General features: G+C 45.3%; 1 protein-coding gene across 6 annotated transcripts in view; it reads left to right on the top strand.

Moving 5' to 3' along the window:
* Positions 1-5,421: 5,421 nt before the first annotated feature.
* DCUN1D4 (defective in cullin neddylation 1 domain containing 4) overlaps positions 5,422-17,440 on the top strand; it is a 65,192-nt gene continuing 53,173 nt past the window's right edge. For 2 of the 6 annotated variants that reach the window (XM_010962574.3, XM_045522306.2), the window contains exon 1: positions 5,422-5,573. In XM_010962574.3, coding sequence (XP_010960876.1) covers positions 5,549-5,573 — 25 coding nt within the window. In that variant the 5' untranslated portion in view covers positions 5,422-5,548. Of the gene's footprint in view, positions 5,574-5,898; positions 6,038-6,691; positions 6,711-10,998; positions 11,284-17,440 lie in introns of those variants that run through there. The other 4 variants (XM_074348161.1, XM_074348171.1, XM_074348175.1 and 1 more) reach the window with 4 other exon arrangements.

The following is a 17,440-nucleotide window of genomic DNA, read 5'->3' as shown; positions in this document are numbered from 1 at the left end:
CAGAATCCCCCGTAACTGATTACTTGTTTAGGGTGCTGTCTTTCTATAGTCACAGGCATTTCCTATATCCACTTGAACTTCCAGTATCAATCAGTTTTCATTAAGCAAGTTTCCAGAGAGTTTGAATGACGGGCATTGATTTTTTTTTTCTTTACTGTGTAAAGTCTCACATGCCAGTTCCAAACTAGGGTAATTTCACACTGGTAAAGGACACTTTTGTATGCTAATTCGGTGTTCACCGTAAACTCTAGAAGGGAGGAAGGAAGCCCAGTTAATAGAACACAGCGACTGTGGAGTCAGGGACTAGCTTACAGGGAAAGACAGACTTGGAATGACAAGCTGGATGTGAGAGGGAAGAGTTTATTCTAGAACGTGGGGAGTCCTTAGAGTGTCACACTGACCAAAGCAGATAACATTTATTCAGCATTACTACATGCCAGGTACTTTTAAGCGCTTTACTTGTGTTTATTCATTCATTTACTTCTCATCACATTCCTATGAGGTAGGTCCTACTATTTTCACTATTTTGCAAATGAGGAAACCAAGACAGAGAGGTGTGAAGAAATGTCTTTTAAAGTGGTGGGACCACAGGATTTTAATCCAGGCCATCTGACTCCAGAAAGCCTACATTCTGTTCAGGAAAAAATGGCAAAAGGGCTCCCAAGGCTAAAATAATGTCCAATGTAGAGGTGGTTCCATAAAGTTCCATCTGTTAAGGTTTTTTTTTTTTTTTTTTTTTTTTAAATATTGGGAGGCACGTTCCAGCCCCAGTAGAGGCTGATTAAGAAATGGAAGTCTCTTGAATGTGCATTTTAAGCCCACATGACAGGAGTACATCGGTTCTATGAAGTAACATGCAGTGATTGTAAAGGGGCTGCTTGCTTGTGTTTAACAGTGTCCTGACCTCAGGTGTAAGAAAGGCAGGGGAAAAGGAAGCTGATGAACGAAAAAGCAGTAAAGCAAGACAGAAGGCAAATGATGACGTATTTTTGGCTTGTCAATTACTACCAGTCTTAAGGAGGGACTGTCCTTTTTGGTGACCATGAGGAAACTGACTACTTCTATGCTTTTTCCTTTAACCTGATAATTGGGACCTGACTACATGGAGGTATTGAAAAATGAAACCAACAGTTGTATTACCTTAGCAGCATCCAGCAAGTGGTTATTTACAAAATTGTTCTATGTATATATGTGAGAAGGAACACATTACAGTGACATGTAATTAAAATTAAAAGCTGAAACTGGTTCCCAATAACACAGGCCTCAGTGGTTAAAAGGTTAATTCCAGTAAGCTGAAGAGGCTGCCCCCTCCCACTGATACAACAGGGTAGAGATTTTATTACATTCAGCAGAACCTCATTAGATCCTTGGGATAAATAATCTTATTGATAATATACCATGAAATAGATAGCTGCTTTTGAAATAAGATAAAAGGATAAAATAGATAAAATGTAGTAACCTGGAAATAATCTTTCTGACTCATATCTTTCATAATATACACCTACAAAGGCAGTTTGAGTGGCTAGATATTCAACTTTACAAAGAGGCCAGATTTCACATACTCTTTTAAAAGTACATTTATATCCATATTATTATATCCTTATAAGTAGAACTCTCAGGTATGTAGGGCATATATTAACTTGATTAAGAAGAGAGAGAACTGAAGTCCAGCCTGGGAACATTATATCACAGGGAGTCTGGCAACTTAGGGGCACTATTACTTATTAGTGGAGTGGCAAGTTCCTTAAGGTCTCCCAGCCTCAGTTAACTTATCTGTAAATTGGGGATAATATTAGTACCCCATCGGGGTGTTGTGAAGTTAGGTGGAATAATTAACAAGCAAAGCACTGTAAGAGTGGAGCATATCACACTGGAAACACTCAAAAAAGTTTTCATCATTTGGGTCAACAAACTGTCAGTTGGTTATGAGTTTGGAGAAATAAACCATCCTGTATCTCTATGGATATATTTATTTTCCCCCATGTTCTGGAAACCCACTTAGCTGCACTTTTGTAACTTGGGGAGTTCTACGCCTTCTCTCTGTAATCTGAGGGTGAATTAATTCCTCCCTGCAGTGTGTTTTCTCATTCTTTTCAAATCTCATATGGGCACATTTACCTATCTGTCTGAGCAGGCCCAACCTTATTTCAGGCTTGAGGACTACACCATTCTCCATTCTGCAACCCCAACACATGCAGGAAAAGTGGGATGTGTGGAAATTGGGGGAAATTTTATTAAGGAGCACTGTTGTTCTTTCTCTCACTAGACTTTTCCATAACAAATTTTAATCTAGGCCTAAGGTGTTTAAAATATATGATTAAAATCAGTATTGTACAACAAATAAAACAGAAAAATTCCAATTAAATTAGGTTTCAGTTGACACAAAGTACCTTGCTTTAATATTACCTTAAAGCAGTAACTGGGTGAAGCAGTATGGCAGAGAGACTGCATTCCCAAATAGCTCTACCCACCACAGCCCCAAGACAATTATTAACTGTTTTCTCCAAGGATCTGAATATAAATGCACTGAAGTGTAACATTATTATCTCAGTAAACATCCCTACAGGAATCAAATTATTTGGGAATGCTACCAGTGAGAAAAAATGGAAATTTACTATAAATTGAAAACAATTCCTTATTGAACTTCATAAAAAAGAAGGCAACATTCCAGCTCTGAAGTTAGAATGTGGAGATTGACGTAACTTGCAACTGGAAAGGGACAGTAGTAGTTTACCCATCTTTGGAATTTGAAGCTTTGCTATTGGACAGTGTGGTGCAGGGTATAGGAATTGGGAAATTTGCGTTTAAATAATGCTTTGTTATTAACTAGCTGGGCGACTTGGACTTCACATTTAACCCTTTTGGACCTCATGTATCATATTCTTAAAATGAGGAGGCTGGATTTGATAATCTCCAAGGTTCCTTCCAGATCTAAAATGACACCTTACAGTCAACATTCAGTTCACTTTAAGGAAGAGTTAACTAGTGCCTACTATTTGAAAGCACTGTACTAGGTACTAGGGACATAAACATAAATATAACAGGATTCCTACCCTCAAAGGTTTATAATCTTGTGGATTATTAAAATAACAGGGTAATATGTGCAGAATACTATGTAGTCACTTAATTATACCTGCTTTATTTTCCATAAAGCAGGGAGGCTTAACAGACTTATGACCTTTGCCTCTCAATCCTCAGGCTATAGGTGACTCACTACAAAGATCTGTGCAAATTACTCTTGAAATCTGTTTTTTATTTGAAAATAATCATACCGACCCAACTGAAAGTGATGCTGGAAAATAACAAAGGTTGTATACTCTATAAACTTTTATGGACACCATGGGCCAGTGGAGTGTTGGGTGCTGGGGCAAAGGAGCTGGCAGGTCCCTCATGCAGATTACCATTATATACATTATTATACAGTCTGCTGCAAATAAATAAATATATATATAGCAAATGACTACCAAAAGCAAATTAACTGTGACTTTATTTTAATTTAGAGGTGTCAAGAAGCAAGTCCATTCCTGTGCAAAATAACATGTGTCTCAGCCCTTGAAGTACCATGATAAGCAGTAACAAGCCACACAAAAATTACATATACAAAATATTATGAACTTAGATAAACTATATATAATTATTCCCTAGAGGAAGAATGGGTTGAAAACATAAATGGAATAAAGAATGCAGGAGCAGCTTTTCTGCTCAGACTAAGGACAGACATTCTTCCAATTAAATCTGCCCAAAGAGGAATTGCCTATTTCAGTCTAAAGGTACCTACCCTTCCCTGTAGGGCCCAGCTGATGCTGTCAGGTTAAAGGTCACCAATGATGAGATTCTTGTCTGAATTGAACCTGAAGTAGATACATTCAGGTTCAAGTCTGAGATTCTATGATTAGATGAAGTGATTCATAGTGTTTGAATGATGGAAATATGATAGATATAAAATTAGAAGGATGTAACTTATCAATGAGACATTAGGGATTAAGAGGGATGGAGTATATTACAAGGGGAGGGGTGAGGGACAGAGGAACTGGTTTCATCTTGTTCTTTCAAACTTCTTGTTTTTGGCTGTAACATTTATGCCTTGATTTGAAACCTAAATTTCAGAACCCTGAAACTCAAAAGCCTTTCGCTGTATAAGTCTAAAACCAAAACGACTGTGTTGTTACCAGTTGTTTGTGGTGTCATCCATTCGCTAAGGCAGGACGGTGGAATGCCCTGGCTGCGGGATGGGGCAGGGCTTGGGGATACAGAGAAGTGGTGTATGTGTGTTGTAGTTGAGATAGGAATAGGAGAGGGCAGTCCTCCATTAATATCTCAAAATATTATTCTACTACAAAAATATGGTGAGTGTGATGACTTGGTTTGAAAGACTTCAAAAAAGAACTGGTCAGAACTCAAGAAAATGGTACGAATTCTTGACTTGGGAAACTCAATGGTTAGAAGACTTCACCTAAATTAAAGCCTTCTTCTGCCAAATAATAGCCAGTTTTGTTTTCTGGACCGCTTCTTAGCGTTCAGTGACTTAGGTTCATTTAGCTTACGCTAAGTGTCCTTTGAGGGCTGGTGACCTAGCCCCTGGACTTGCTGACGTGCTAGACTGAGCCCGAAGCTCAGAGCGTGGCCCTGGGTTTCCTGCATGCGGTCTAGGGGAGCACATATGTATATCACCGACAATGCAGCATTCGAAGCTTTTAGAACAGACCATTTGTGACGAAGGAGGAAGAAGTGTGTTGACTCTGGAAAAGAAACGCATTTCTTCAACGGGGAGAGGATGGATTGTTGTACAAGGAAGAATTTGTTCCTCACCGGAGGGTTTGCTGGAAATGAAGACACGGCGATTCTGTACCCAGTTTCTAGCTGTAGGAAACAGCAAGAGAAGTCCCAGTCCAGGTTCGGCGCAGACTGGGCTCCTGCAGAGAGACGGTCGGAGCCGTGCGAGACAAGCAGGGGACCCCGATGCGTCGCGCCAGGCGCGAGGGAAGAGCTGATTCCCCTACTCCGTGCAGCGGGATACTAGCTGCCCCAACTGCTCTTCCTCTTCTCGGTTCTTGGGGAAACACTTCGCGTGCTTTGTTTCAGACACCGACCCATCTTTCTCGGTTGGTCTCCAGATCCACCAATCCCGCCCGCCACAGGGCGGGGCTTCAGGGTCAAGGTGGACCAATTCCCCAGCCTCGCCCCTACACGCGCTCTCGGACCCCCAGGGCTGAGTGACAGCGCCCGGGCCCAACAGACTATCTCAGAGCGTGGCCTCCGCCAGGGGCGTTACGGAGACGAGGAGCCAGGACCAATCGCATTGGACCTCAGGGGGCGGGGCCTCTTTGCCAGCTCCAGGCCGGCGCTCTCCGCACTCTTTTTGTCAAATGAAAGACGCGTAGGGGCGGTCCCTGAGCCAAGGTTCAGCCAATGGAGGAGGCGAGGTGGGCGGGCCGGGAGTGCCTGGCGGCGAGTCCTCTGCTCCCAGCCGAGGTGCGGCGAGCCGGTGGGGGTACCGCGAGGCGAGCGCGGGAGCCTGGGCGGCGAGCTGGGTGTGAGCTGCCCGAAAATGCACTCGGATGCCGCCGCTGTCAGTGAGTAACAGAGAGCGAGCGGGCCGGGACCAGGCGTCTGCCAACACTCCTCGCTCGGCTCCCGCAGTCCCCGCCCCTCGCCTCCTGTCCCGAAACGCGCCGGGAGACCCGGCCCGGGAGCCACCCCTTCCCCTCCCGGGGCCGGGGCGGGCGGTGACGCTGCGGGCGGCGCGGGGCGGGGGCGGGCGTAGGGGGAAGGGGCCGGCCTGCCAGGGGAGGGCGGAGGTGAGGGGGGTGGGGACTGGCTCCATTTCAGTGTTGGGGGAAGGGGGGGCGGGACGTGCGATGAAGGGCCGGGACCAGAGTGTCCGGGGTGAATGGAGGTGGAGGCAGCGGCAGGCGCTAGCGTGCAGGGCCGGGGGTGGCACCGGCTGGCGGGGAGAGGGGGCGAGCGAGCGAGCGGGGCGCAGGGGTGAGGATTTCCTAGGGGCTGAGCGGTGCGGGCAGCTCCGTGAGAAAGGCGGGTGAGTGCTAGGGGAGCGCGGGGGCGGGGACAATGGGAAGAAGGGCTGTATGGCGGGGGTGGGGGGAACAATGGGGTGGGGGAATGGGGGCAGCGGCCGAGCGGGGCAGAGGGAGGGCACGGAGATGAGGGCTGATGTAATGGGAGAGAGAGACGGTGGGAGGGATTGGGGTGTGATGGGATAGTTGGGGAGTCCGGCGGGCGGGAGGGCCATAGGAAGCGTGGTGGGGTACCTGGGAGTGGTGAGAAGGGGCAAACGTTGGGTAATAGGATGGAGCAGGTGTTGGGAATATAGGATAATTGGGAGTAAGAAGAGAAGGTGGGGAGGGTTTGGGGTGACAGGATGGGGGCAGGGGTAGAGGAGGTGCGGTGGGGGTGAAGAGCTAGTTGGGAGGAAAGGGAGGTTGGGAGGGGCCGGGGCAAGGGGAAGACTGTCTAGTCCAGATTCGGTCCGCGCGGGGCTTGGGGGGGAGGTGTCAGACTACGTGTTTAGGGGAGGTGTATCCTACCCCAGATCAAGCCAGGGTCTCTCGAGGGGGAGCCCTGAGCTTGGGGGTGCGAGGAGAGGAGGGGGCGGGGCTGATGTGGAGGGGGCGGGACTGAGGAGGAGGGGGCGGGGGAGGTGCCCTGAGGTTGGCTCTGGCCGCGGTTCCCCCCGAGCGGCGGGAAGCGAGGTCAGCGCTGGCGCGGGCTCCGGCTGCGGGACTGGGAGGCGGGGCAGGGGCGCAGGCTGCAGGTTTTCCTTGGCGGCAGCGGGAGGGGTCGGGCCCTGGAGGCCGGGCTGGGTGGGGGTTGCGCAGGGGAAGTGTTGGGGTCTCCGGCGGTCCATGGGTTTGGCAGTCTGTGACGCAGTTGTCTAATTTCTGGTCGTCAGGTGTGGAGGCTGGTGCCTTGAGACCCGCTTCCCTTGGGGGGAGGGCCAGACCACAGGCCCGGCGCAGCGCCCGCGGGGCGCGACCTCTCCCAGTCTTGCAGGGAGGGAGCTTTAGGGGTTTCCTTTAGGGTCCGGCTCCAGCCGCCGGGTGTTAAGGGGAAAGGCGGTCCCGCGGAATTCTGGGACGTGTAGTCCAGGCCGCGGTTGGGTTGGGTGCACGTGGGTAACTGTGGAAACGAGTCCCAGAATGCAGCGCGCCCCTTGGAGCCTCCCTGCTCTGCTAACTCGTGCTTTATTCCCGGAGGATCTGGGCCCGCACTGGGGAGGCGCTCCTGTCCCCTGGGACCTTCTGCCTGCACCACCGGCTGGGGGAGGACCAAGCCACAGGCAGCCCTTTCACACTTGGGTTCTCGATCCCCGAGTTGATTATTTTCACCTGCATTTGGTAGCCTTACTTGTAGAGTAAATATTTGTTTAGTCTTGACCCATTTAGTACAGAGGTTATGGAAAAAGCATTCAAGATGCAACATTCTAAAGCAATATTTAGGATGGTGTATTTTTGTGGCATCCAGTGTATATAAACACTTGGTTAAAAAGTTCTGTCTTATATAAATCTGTGACTGTGGTGGAGATAACATGTAATCCTTATGAAGATAGTCTAAAATACGTGTTTGTAGTTCTTGGGCCATTTGTATTGCCAAAGGGGGGCACTTTTGGAAAAAAGGTGGTCTTGAATTGAGTGTTGGAGGCGGCTTAATGGAATTGAGAGTAGAAATGGTCTCACTCGTTTAAGCCAGTGTGAGGATGTGACCATGAGGGAAGGGAATATATTAAGTCTTTGGTTTTCAAAGAAGCATGGGAAGCCAGTGAGACTAGAGGAAGGTAAACTTAGTGGAGGACCTTAAGAGGTTTATATGTGTTTCTGTTCTGTTTTCAGCTGTGGCTGTAATTTCTTCTGTCTTCTTAATATTAGAAACCATGCTTTTAGCTTGTAGACTCCCCAAACATCACATCCTTTGCCAGTTCCCTTTACCGTTTATATGCGATGACTCCAAAAACTGTAATGTAGAGCACCGTCACATTAGCTTAGAGATGACAGAATATTTTTATGTGATGTATAAGGTGTTATGCAGCTATTGGTAGCATGGTCACTAGAAGAGTATTATAATGACCTTAATGATAAAATTTTACCAAGAAGTCCAAAGATTTGAAAACTGTCTAGTATGGTTACAAACATACGAATTTGAGTACTTGATTGAATGATGGTTCTTTTCATAATGGCTGAAAAATAGGGCAATGTGTGGTTTTATCCGGAAAAGATTTATGTCTTATCTTATGTTTTATTTAAGCTTATGATGAAATAAATATCCAGGAAACCTTTTGTGATATGTAAATGTGTAACATGGACTTTTTTTTTTTTAATGTGCATTTTTCACTGGAATTTGGTATTGTAAAGGGTGAGGTCTATGAGGTTGAGAACAAGAGCTGTAATTATCTTCAAGACGGTGTTTTTAAAGAAAACATTAGGTTAGTCATTTCTTTACCTTTTCTTTTTTTCAATTTCATCCCAACGGGCAGGTGCCCCATACACACACGACTACCCCTTTCCTCAGCTCCCAAACCCTAGGTTCCTATGCATTATCACCTTACACTTTCTACTCTGGTGTTAGAAAGAAGTTCCTCTTTGATTTTTGGCCTTTGGAGAGGTCCTTTATTTTCTTATGAACTTAACTTTGCCTTTAGACAGATGTTTCTAAAACTCCACCCGGAATTTTTTGACTGTTTTCAACAGATGGTCCCAACTTAATGATAGTTCGACTTTATGATGGTGCTAAAGCAAAATACATTTGATAAAAACGGTACTTCAAATGTTGGATTTTGATTTTTCCGAAGCTAGTGATGTATGGTAGGTTACTTGCGATGCTAGGCTGGGCAGCCACCGCAGCTTTCAGGCGGCCATATGATCATGAGGGCAAATAGCCGTACACTTACAGCCCTTTTGTACCAGACAGCCTTTCTGTTTTTCACTTTTAGTGCAGTTTTCAGTAAATTACCTGAGATACTCAGTATTTTATTATAAAATAGGTTTTGTGTGAGGTGATTTTGCACAACTCTATTCTAATATAAGAGTTCTGAGCATGTTAAAGGTAGGCTAGGCTAAGCTGTTGTCTGTAGGTTAGTTGTATTAAATGCATTTTCGACTTAGGATATTTTCAGTTTACAGTGGGTTTACTCAAGAGGAAGCTCTGTATTGGGGAGGATTTTCACGTTATTTCGTCCATAATGTTGCCAAGAAAGAAAGCCCCCCTCATTTTCTCCGCTTTAGAGGACTTCTGTGCTTTTTACTCTTTTCTTACTCTGTTCTTGCTTCCAAGAAGTAGCCCGACTAATACGTGACCACATTTTTTCAAATGTTATTAATTGTTATATCCTTTTCTCTTTTTACCTTTAGCTTCTCCCAGAAGCTCTTACTAGCTTATTGCTTTCTTCCTGACTGTATGTTTGCATTGCTCTCATCTCAGTAATAATAATCTTGCTTACTCAGCAGTGTAAATATCAGTGTATCAGAAACTGACCTCGCGATGACCTCTGTTGTATTAGGTGTGATGCTTCTGACAGGTAAAACTACTCAATCCAAAATGACTTAAGTAGTGGAGTTTATAACTGTCCAGTAGCAAGAAGTTTAGAGATAGATGGATTTAAAGCTAGTGCAGAGTCATAGTGATGTCTTTTGAGAATGTATCCTTTTCCCCTCTATTCTTAGTATTTTGTCAAGATCTCTAGGCTCATTGCCTCCTGTTTCCTGTATGGTTGCTGCAGCACCAGACATCATGCCTATGTAAGAAAGGAAGGGAAGGAGTGTATTTCCTTACAATTCCCACTTAACAGAGAGGAGTCTTTTCCAGAAGGTCACCTTGGAGATTTCCCCTTCAGTCTCTTTGAGTAGAGTTGACCTCATGCCACTGCTGGTTGTGAGGGAGGTGGAGAAAGTGAGTCTGGCATTTTGAGCTTCTGTTGTGTGGTGTGGACTTTGCTAAGGTGGAAGAAGGGAATGCTCTGGGTTGACAGTCTACAATTATATCCCTGATTCAGCTACTTTTTTTAACTGTCTCTGGCTTGGTCTCAATCTTTTTTATCTGTTGACTTGTTTTCTGCCTCATTCTAAAATAATTAGAGGTGACTTACTAAATATAGATAAAATCCTGTTAAGAGAAAGAAATTATACATTTTCAGGCTGCACATAAATGCTTGCCATATGTTAGAAATGGGCCATATATTTGGCTCTGAGCTTCCTAGTTGCCAAAATAAAGAGGAAAACAAGACCAGTTAATTTTATTCATTTGGTTAATGAAACTGCACTTCATTTAATAATGCAGGCTGGAAGCTTAGACATTTCTCATCCTGCCTTTCCCTGGTTGCAGCAAGTCAGAGGCCACATCTCTTCCCATGCCTGTCCCCTCTTTTCTATACCTAGTGCCATCACCCTAGGTCTGATCCATCCTTTCTTGTATTGTAATAACCAGTAATCCTTTTACCAGGCTCAGCCTCCTAACTTTATCTTCTCCATCACCAGTTAATTATCTTTGTCTTTATGACTCCCCTACTCAGAAACCTCAAAGACTCCCGTTTGTTTACCGAAATACAGTCTCCTCAGAAGCTGGGGTTGGACTTGTTCTCTAGTTTAAGCTTGATCTCTTCCTCCCAGATTGCTCCCCCATCGCCCACTGCCCTCTATGCTACGTCTGTGGAAGTTCCCTTCATGGCGTTCCTTGTTCCCTCTCCAGCAAACTTTCTCATTGAGCCTCCAAAGGGCTGTTTATTTCTCTTCTCAGCTTTCTCTCATTTAACAATAACTGCTTGTTTACTTATTTGTCCCCTCCCCAAATAGATTATAACCCCTGTGGGGTCTGGGACTCTGTCTTCCTTGGTGTCCCCTTTATGGTGCAGCATGATGCCTCTCTTAGGTCCTCAAATACATAATGAATTGGACTTTAACAGTCAACTCTTGACTAGTTAGTGGATTATCTGGAATGTATTCATTCTTCCTCCTGCTCTCCAGCATGCTTCTGAGTCGTCTGTTGTTGTCTTTGGATTTTTTTTCCTGGAGTACAGACTTTCACTTATTCATCATTCTCTGCCGTTTTTTGATAAAGGTGTCTTATGCAAACCAATTTAAATAATACTTCCTTTTAAATACACGCAGATACCAGTTTTGAAGAATGTCTGTGGCGTGGAGAGACTTCTCAAGGACAGAGTAGAGTGCTGGTGATGTGCTGAGGCACCAGAGTCTGTGGACAGGACCCGTGTCCATTTCTGACCTATGTAGCAGGCCTAGGTGGGGACGGCTGAAGTAAGGCTTGGCAAGTTGGATGGTAAGGGGCTTAATGTTTCTGCTTTTCCCCTCTTTTTGTTTCATGACCAGATTCTGGCCCTAAGGGTTTCTTTCTTAATGTTAGCAATGCACTGAGATAACTAAAAGTCTTCCTTTAGTTAGAAGGTAAACTTCGTTAGTTGGAGGTGAATTTTCTGAGAATCTGACATTAATGCTGATCTCTTTTTATAGGTGATCAACTTGATTTGGTGTTAACAGCTTTTCATAGCTTATTTTTGAGATTCAGTGATCTGCCTTTCCACTCTGGTTGGACTCTGGGGACAGGGTCAGTGGTGGGAGCTGCCTTTGCCAGTGGTCAGGCGGGACTCTGAGGCACACATCAGTCACGCCACTGATGCGACCTAACCACATCTTTGTCCCCCCACCCACTCCCACAAATTCTTGGAAGTGTTAGGGATGGAAATTATATTGGTAGAATATTTATTTTGTTTAGCTAAAAATCATCTGATAGTCCAATTGCTCTATGACTCAACTTTATTGAGTATAAATTTACATTCTATAAGATTGTACCCATTTTATAAATGTGTGTGTGTTGTAACCACTAGCAAAATTCAGATATAGAATATTTTCATTACCCCAAAGTTCCCTTGTGTCCCCTCACTGTCTGTACTTCTCTACTTCCCACCACAGTTTTTGGCTTTTAATATATATCACCTTAGGCCTCCTCTGTGTTAGCTGATTTGTCATTTTGCTGTTCGTGGAGGTATTATAGGATAAAAAGGTGTAATAATCACTCTGTCTTTTTTACTGAACTATCAGTGCTGTATAAATTAGAAATCTGATAATTAATACTTTACTACATAGAACTCCTTGAATTAGATGACTTGATCTCTTCAAAGATTTTCTGGTGGATGGCTTTTGCTTCTCTGTGGGCCAAAGATACACAATGCTAGAATTTGCTCCTTGGAGATAATGATGTCTTTTGTCATCTGGGTCCGGTTGGGAGGCAGGAAAGCATAGCAGTTAAGTGTAAACTCTAGAGTCAAAATGCCTGGGTTCAAATTCTGTTTGCCTCTATTAGCTGTGTGACCGTGGGTAAGTTACTCAGCTACTCTTTGTAAGCCTCAGATTCTTCAGGCGTTAAAAATATCTGCTGCAGGGTATGGGGTTGTTGAGTCAGCAGTGTTTGTTGTGCACTTACTGTGTACCAGGCTCTGTTCTTCATCTGTCATGAAGTCCCATTTCAGTGTTGGGGAAGAGGCAGATGATAAGCAGGCAGATCATGCAGTATGTCAGGTGGTGATAAGTTTGTTAGAGAAAAGCGAGCAGGGAAGGGGAGAGCACAGGTGCCCCTCTGTGTACAGGGGCGGAGAGCCCGAGCCGGGCTGTTGTCATTTTACATAGCTAGGTCAGGGAGGGCCTCCCTAAGAAGCTTTTAAGACATGACCCAGTGGAGGTGAAGGGGCATTCCAGGGAGAGGGGACACAAATGCAGAGGCTCTGAAGGGGAGCAGGCGCGTGTTTGACGGACAGCAAAGAGGCTGGTGTGCTTAAAGTGGAGTTGGAGGTTGGGGGGAGAGAGAGAAGCAGGAGGCAAGATCAGAAGTGATCCCGACGATTGAATGAGATAAAGCGCATAAAGCCTTTAGAGAAATGCTTGGCACTTTGCTGTCTTTATTGCAAATGATTACTGTGTAATGTCAGTTTCTTCATTAGGCTTTAAAAGGAGACCTTTGAGAGGAAGAGAGGTTCTAAGAAAAGAACCAACTGAGGCGTTCCCTCACTCAGTCACTCAGCAGCCATTGCTTTCAGGTGCTGCTGTAGCAGACACGACTGAGCCGGGGTCCTTGTGTGGAAGGACGTCCTTCCAGCGGGTTTAATGCTGAGGCAGAGAAGTACTGGGCAGTTGAAGTACGGGCTGGGGCCAGGTCAGAGGGATGCCCAGGGAGCTTTGAAAGTAGGCGGTCATTAGATTTGACTTCAGGGAAGGTTTAGCGGTTGTCATGTGGCTTTAGCTTTTGAAGTTTTATTACAGGAAGAAAAGGTGGGTGTGTAGGGGGTAGGGGAAGAGGTGGGAGGGTGCTCCCAAGCAGAGGGACAGCCTGGCCAGAGCAGTAGCATGGGGGTTGGGCCAGAGTGAAGGGGAGTGAGGTGGAGGGTGGGCAGGAGCCATGTGGGGAGGGCTGAAAAGAGGCACCAGGGAGGGTTGATGAGTAGGAGGGAGGTGAGGGGAGAGAGAAGTCAGAGGATGTGGGGCACACGGAGAGAGGAGGCATGGGATGGGGATGTTGACACACATCAAATATACAGTGATTATTCCTGGGCCAGCTGCCTTGCTTGCGTTAACTCATTTAATCATCACCACAGCCTCTGAAGTAGGTTCTGTATGTGCTGTTTTTCATCCCCATTTTACAGATGAGTAAGCTGAGGTACAGAGAGATTAACAAACCTTCTCAAGGTCACACAGCTGGTAAGTGGTGAGCTGAGATTCTAACTCAGGCACTCTGACTCCAGGGTCTTGGTGCCCCACCACTGCCTATGAAATATTACAATTTCATTTGTGCTTTTCATTTAATCCTTGTGGTAACCTGGCAGGCAGATTGGAATTCCATATTTTGTCACTGGCCTACCAGTGGCGAGGGCAGAGCCAGTTGATAAGATTATCTGCATTTTGTTTGTGGTTCTTTTCTTTTTGGAATGGGTCCCAACAGAATCAGGATCTAGGATGAATTCCTTCTTTCCCACTCCTCCTCTTCCCCTCATTTCTACCATCGTACAACGACAGTGGATATTTAAAGACAGATTCTAGCTGGGCGACTGATTGTGGCAAAGAAAAGTATTTTTCTTAACTCACTAGTGAAAAAGTCATTTTTAGTCCTCTCAGATTTTATTTTAAACAGACATTCATACTAAATACTTTTTGGACACACACTTTATATTATTTTTAAAGATGAGTGACATCTAACAACATTGCAGAAAAGCCAGAAAACGTAAAACCTGCCTTTTAGTAGAGCAACTAGTGTCATTTTGGTGTAACCTCTTTGAAATGATTCTCTTCTTTTTTTCTGTAGTTGAGGGTGAGTTTAAGTCTTTTTCCCCTTTAAGATCTCTTTCTACAAATGCCATTCCCAAAATGAGACCACAGATTACTTGTTCTTAATTAAACAGGAAGCTGAGAAGGATAGTTGTACATTCAAGTCCAGACAACTGGCTACTGAAGTGAGAGTTTTAAAGACCTTTCTGCCCGGCCTTTACTTTTTGTTCTTCTAGGTTCAGTCTGTCTTAGTCTCTTCTATGTTCTAATAATTATAGGGGTTAAAATAATGAACCTTTATTAGTGCTTGGTATGGGTCAGCACTGTGCTGTCCTTGGCCGGCACCGTGTCACTGACTCCTCACAGCAGCCTGCTCTTCTGGCTTTGCAGATGAGGATGCGGGGGCCGGGCTAGGGGCAGGGTCACTTGGCTAGGACGCCACAGAGCTGGGACTCGAACCTGGGGCTTTCCGATGCCAGAGCTACACTCTTTAACCTACATCTAGGCTCTTCTAGCATTAGTAAGATTAAAGGATGATTTTTTTCCCTCTGAGCAATGGAGTGAATCTGTGTTCTTCAGTGGTTAGGGTGGGGTGAAGAGAATGAATCTAGGGCCCTTTGTACCTTGTCCCATTGGGAGGACAGCCAGACTGGCTCTCTGGGAGTGGTCGGCTCCTTTGAGATGGCAGCAGCAGGCTCAGGCTGGGTGACATGCCGCCTCTCTTGGGCAGGTGGTTGCTCCCAGCCTCTTCCACGAGTCCTGTGAGACTTAGGAGGAAGAAGCCAGCATTGATGTGCTCTGATGGCTCTACCTTTGGATCTTGTATTCAGTGAAAACGCTGAGTCACCTGTGGTGACTTGCTCTCCACCCCCTTGTCATTTTTCCCCTTTCCACGCTCACCTTTCTGGCTTTGCGCCTTGTAAATAGCAAATATTTATTGATAAGGAGAATGATGTTAACCCCTTCCTCGCTGCTACTTTGTTTCTTTTGGACCTTGAAGGGCTTGGATCTTGGTCTTTTTTTTTTCCATGTGCAGAGGGGCTACCTGTGAGTGAGTTGGACTCCCCTCTGGCCTGTGCTGAGATTGTGAGCATGGATTGGTGGCCAGAGCTTGGGGATTGAGTCGAGGGTGGGGATAAATCGCTCCTCTCTGGTTGCACAGTAGAGCTACCTGGGCTTCTTGAAAAAATGTTTGCTGACCACACTCCTGTTTTTATTTAAATTGATCTGGATGGAGCCCCAGGCACTGGCAGTTACTCAGACTCCCCAGGTGATTCTGACGCGCAACCGCTGTGTCAATTTCAGCAGCTTACTGTGTGAGCGGGGGCGCGGGGAAGAGGGCTCCAGAGCTGTGGCTGCCCTGCCTGGCCCTGCCCCTGCCCCTGCCCCTGCCCCGGGCTGCCTGCCCTGCGCCCGGCTCTGTGCCAGGCACCTTGCAGCACTCGTTCATCTGATCCTTGCAGTGTCCTTATGAGGCTGGCACTGTTAACTATCCGTTTTATGGATAAGAAATTCCTCCTTCTAACAATGAAGGGCGTGGGGTATGATGCTGACCTACAGACCTGGCTTTTGGCTTTTCCTAGTTTTCTGGTATAGAAAACTCGTTTCAGATGTTTATGTTTTAATAATTTGGCCTCAAATGTGAATATATTTGTTTTTACAAATGAGACATATTCTTGTGCCCTCTCTTACAGCTAAATGACTGTCAGTTGGTATACAGAAGTATAAACACAATACTGGTTAAAACATTGCTTTTTATAGTGTCAAAAGTAGACTTCATTTTATGATAGATTTTGAATTTCAAGACATTTCGAGGTGAAGTGCATTCTATACTTTTAGAATCACATATACTCTGTACGTTTGAGCTCATACATAGGTCTGCCCGACTTGTAATCTGGCCCGCTCTTTACACTCTGGCTTCTGTAACCCTCCAGGGTACTAAGCAAGTTGGATTTCAGTATTTTAAACGTGCTCAAGTCTCCCCATCATAGAGCTCACACTCAACACTCCTTCAACCCCGCGTGCATTTCCAGTCTCCCCTTCACAGTGAACTTCTGGAACAAGTTGTTTATGCCTGACATGATCTGATCCCTCACCTCCTGCTTTATCCTTGGCCCATTTCATTCTGCCCTCAGTTCTGTCATCACAGTCTTCGTCACGGTCACGGAGGAACCTCCACGTTGCTAAATCCAGTGGCTACTTTTAAAGCATTTATTCCCCTGTGTATTGGTATCCATCATGTGCTAGGTTTGTGATGTTCTAGGTATTGGAATATAGTGGTGAACAAGACAAAAGAAAGTCCCTGTCAATGTGGAGCTTGGACTCCAGGGAGAGTGACAAAGGATAAAGATATAAATATATATGAAATATAATGTCAGGGTCACAGAAGACCTCATGTTGTTTGACTTTATTGATAGAAAATGTCTAGAATAGGCAAATCTATAGACAGAGTGGGTTAGGGGTTGCTTGGTGCTATAGGGGTGAGGGGAGAAATGGGGAGTGATAGCTGATGGGGTAAAAACATGTTTTAAGGTTACATTGTGGTGATGGTTACATAGCTCTGTGAATATAACAAAAAACATTGACTTGTGCACTTTAAATGGGTGAATTACACGATATGTGAATTGTAGTTCAGTAAAACTGTTAAAAGTGATGAGTGCTATGCAAAAACCTGACTCTGGTGGCGGGAGTGGCATGGCTGCTTTGAGTAGGGAAGTCAGAGGAGGCCTCTTGGAGGAGGTGACACTTGAGTAGGTGTTTCAGTGATGTCAACCATGAGGCCTCATGAACCAGAAGGCATATTAAATGAAAAAGGCCCTGAGCTAGGAGTTCACCTGAGTGTTCAAGAAGAGTGTGGCTGGAGAGGAGTGAGGAGGATAATGACATGGGATGACTTAGGGTCAGATCATGTAGGGGCTTGCAAGGACTTGTTGAAGACTTAGAGTTTTTTCTTTTATGCTGCAGTCACAGATCCAAAGTCTCCAGATTGATATCTAAGGTTGTTGCCTGTCCTTTGCAGGTTGGCAGTGGTCTCTCTCCCTCTTACTGACCTTTTCATCTGCAGTGTATCTGAAACCCACAGGAAAGAGGGCTCCTGTTTTTAGAAGGAAGGAGACAGGGCAAACCTAAACAGTGACTCTCAACTACAGTACACCATTGGCTTT

This window comes from Camelus bactrianus, chromosome 2, assembly GCF_048773025.1.
Source record: "Camelus bactrianus isolate YW-2024 breed Bactrian camel chromosome 2, ASM4877302v1, whole genome shotgun sequence".
Classification (NCBI taxonomy): Eukaryota; Metazoa; Chordata; class Mammalia; order Artiodactyla; family Camelidae; genus Camelus; species Camelus bactrianus.
This window is presented reverse-complemented; position numbering and strand designations above follow the sequence as displayed.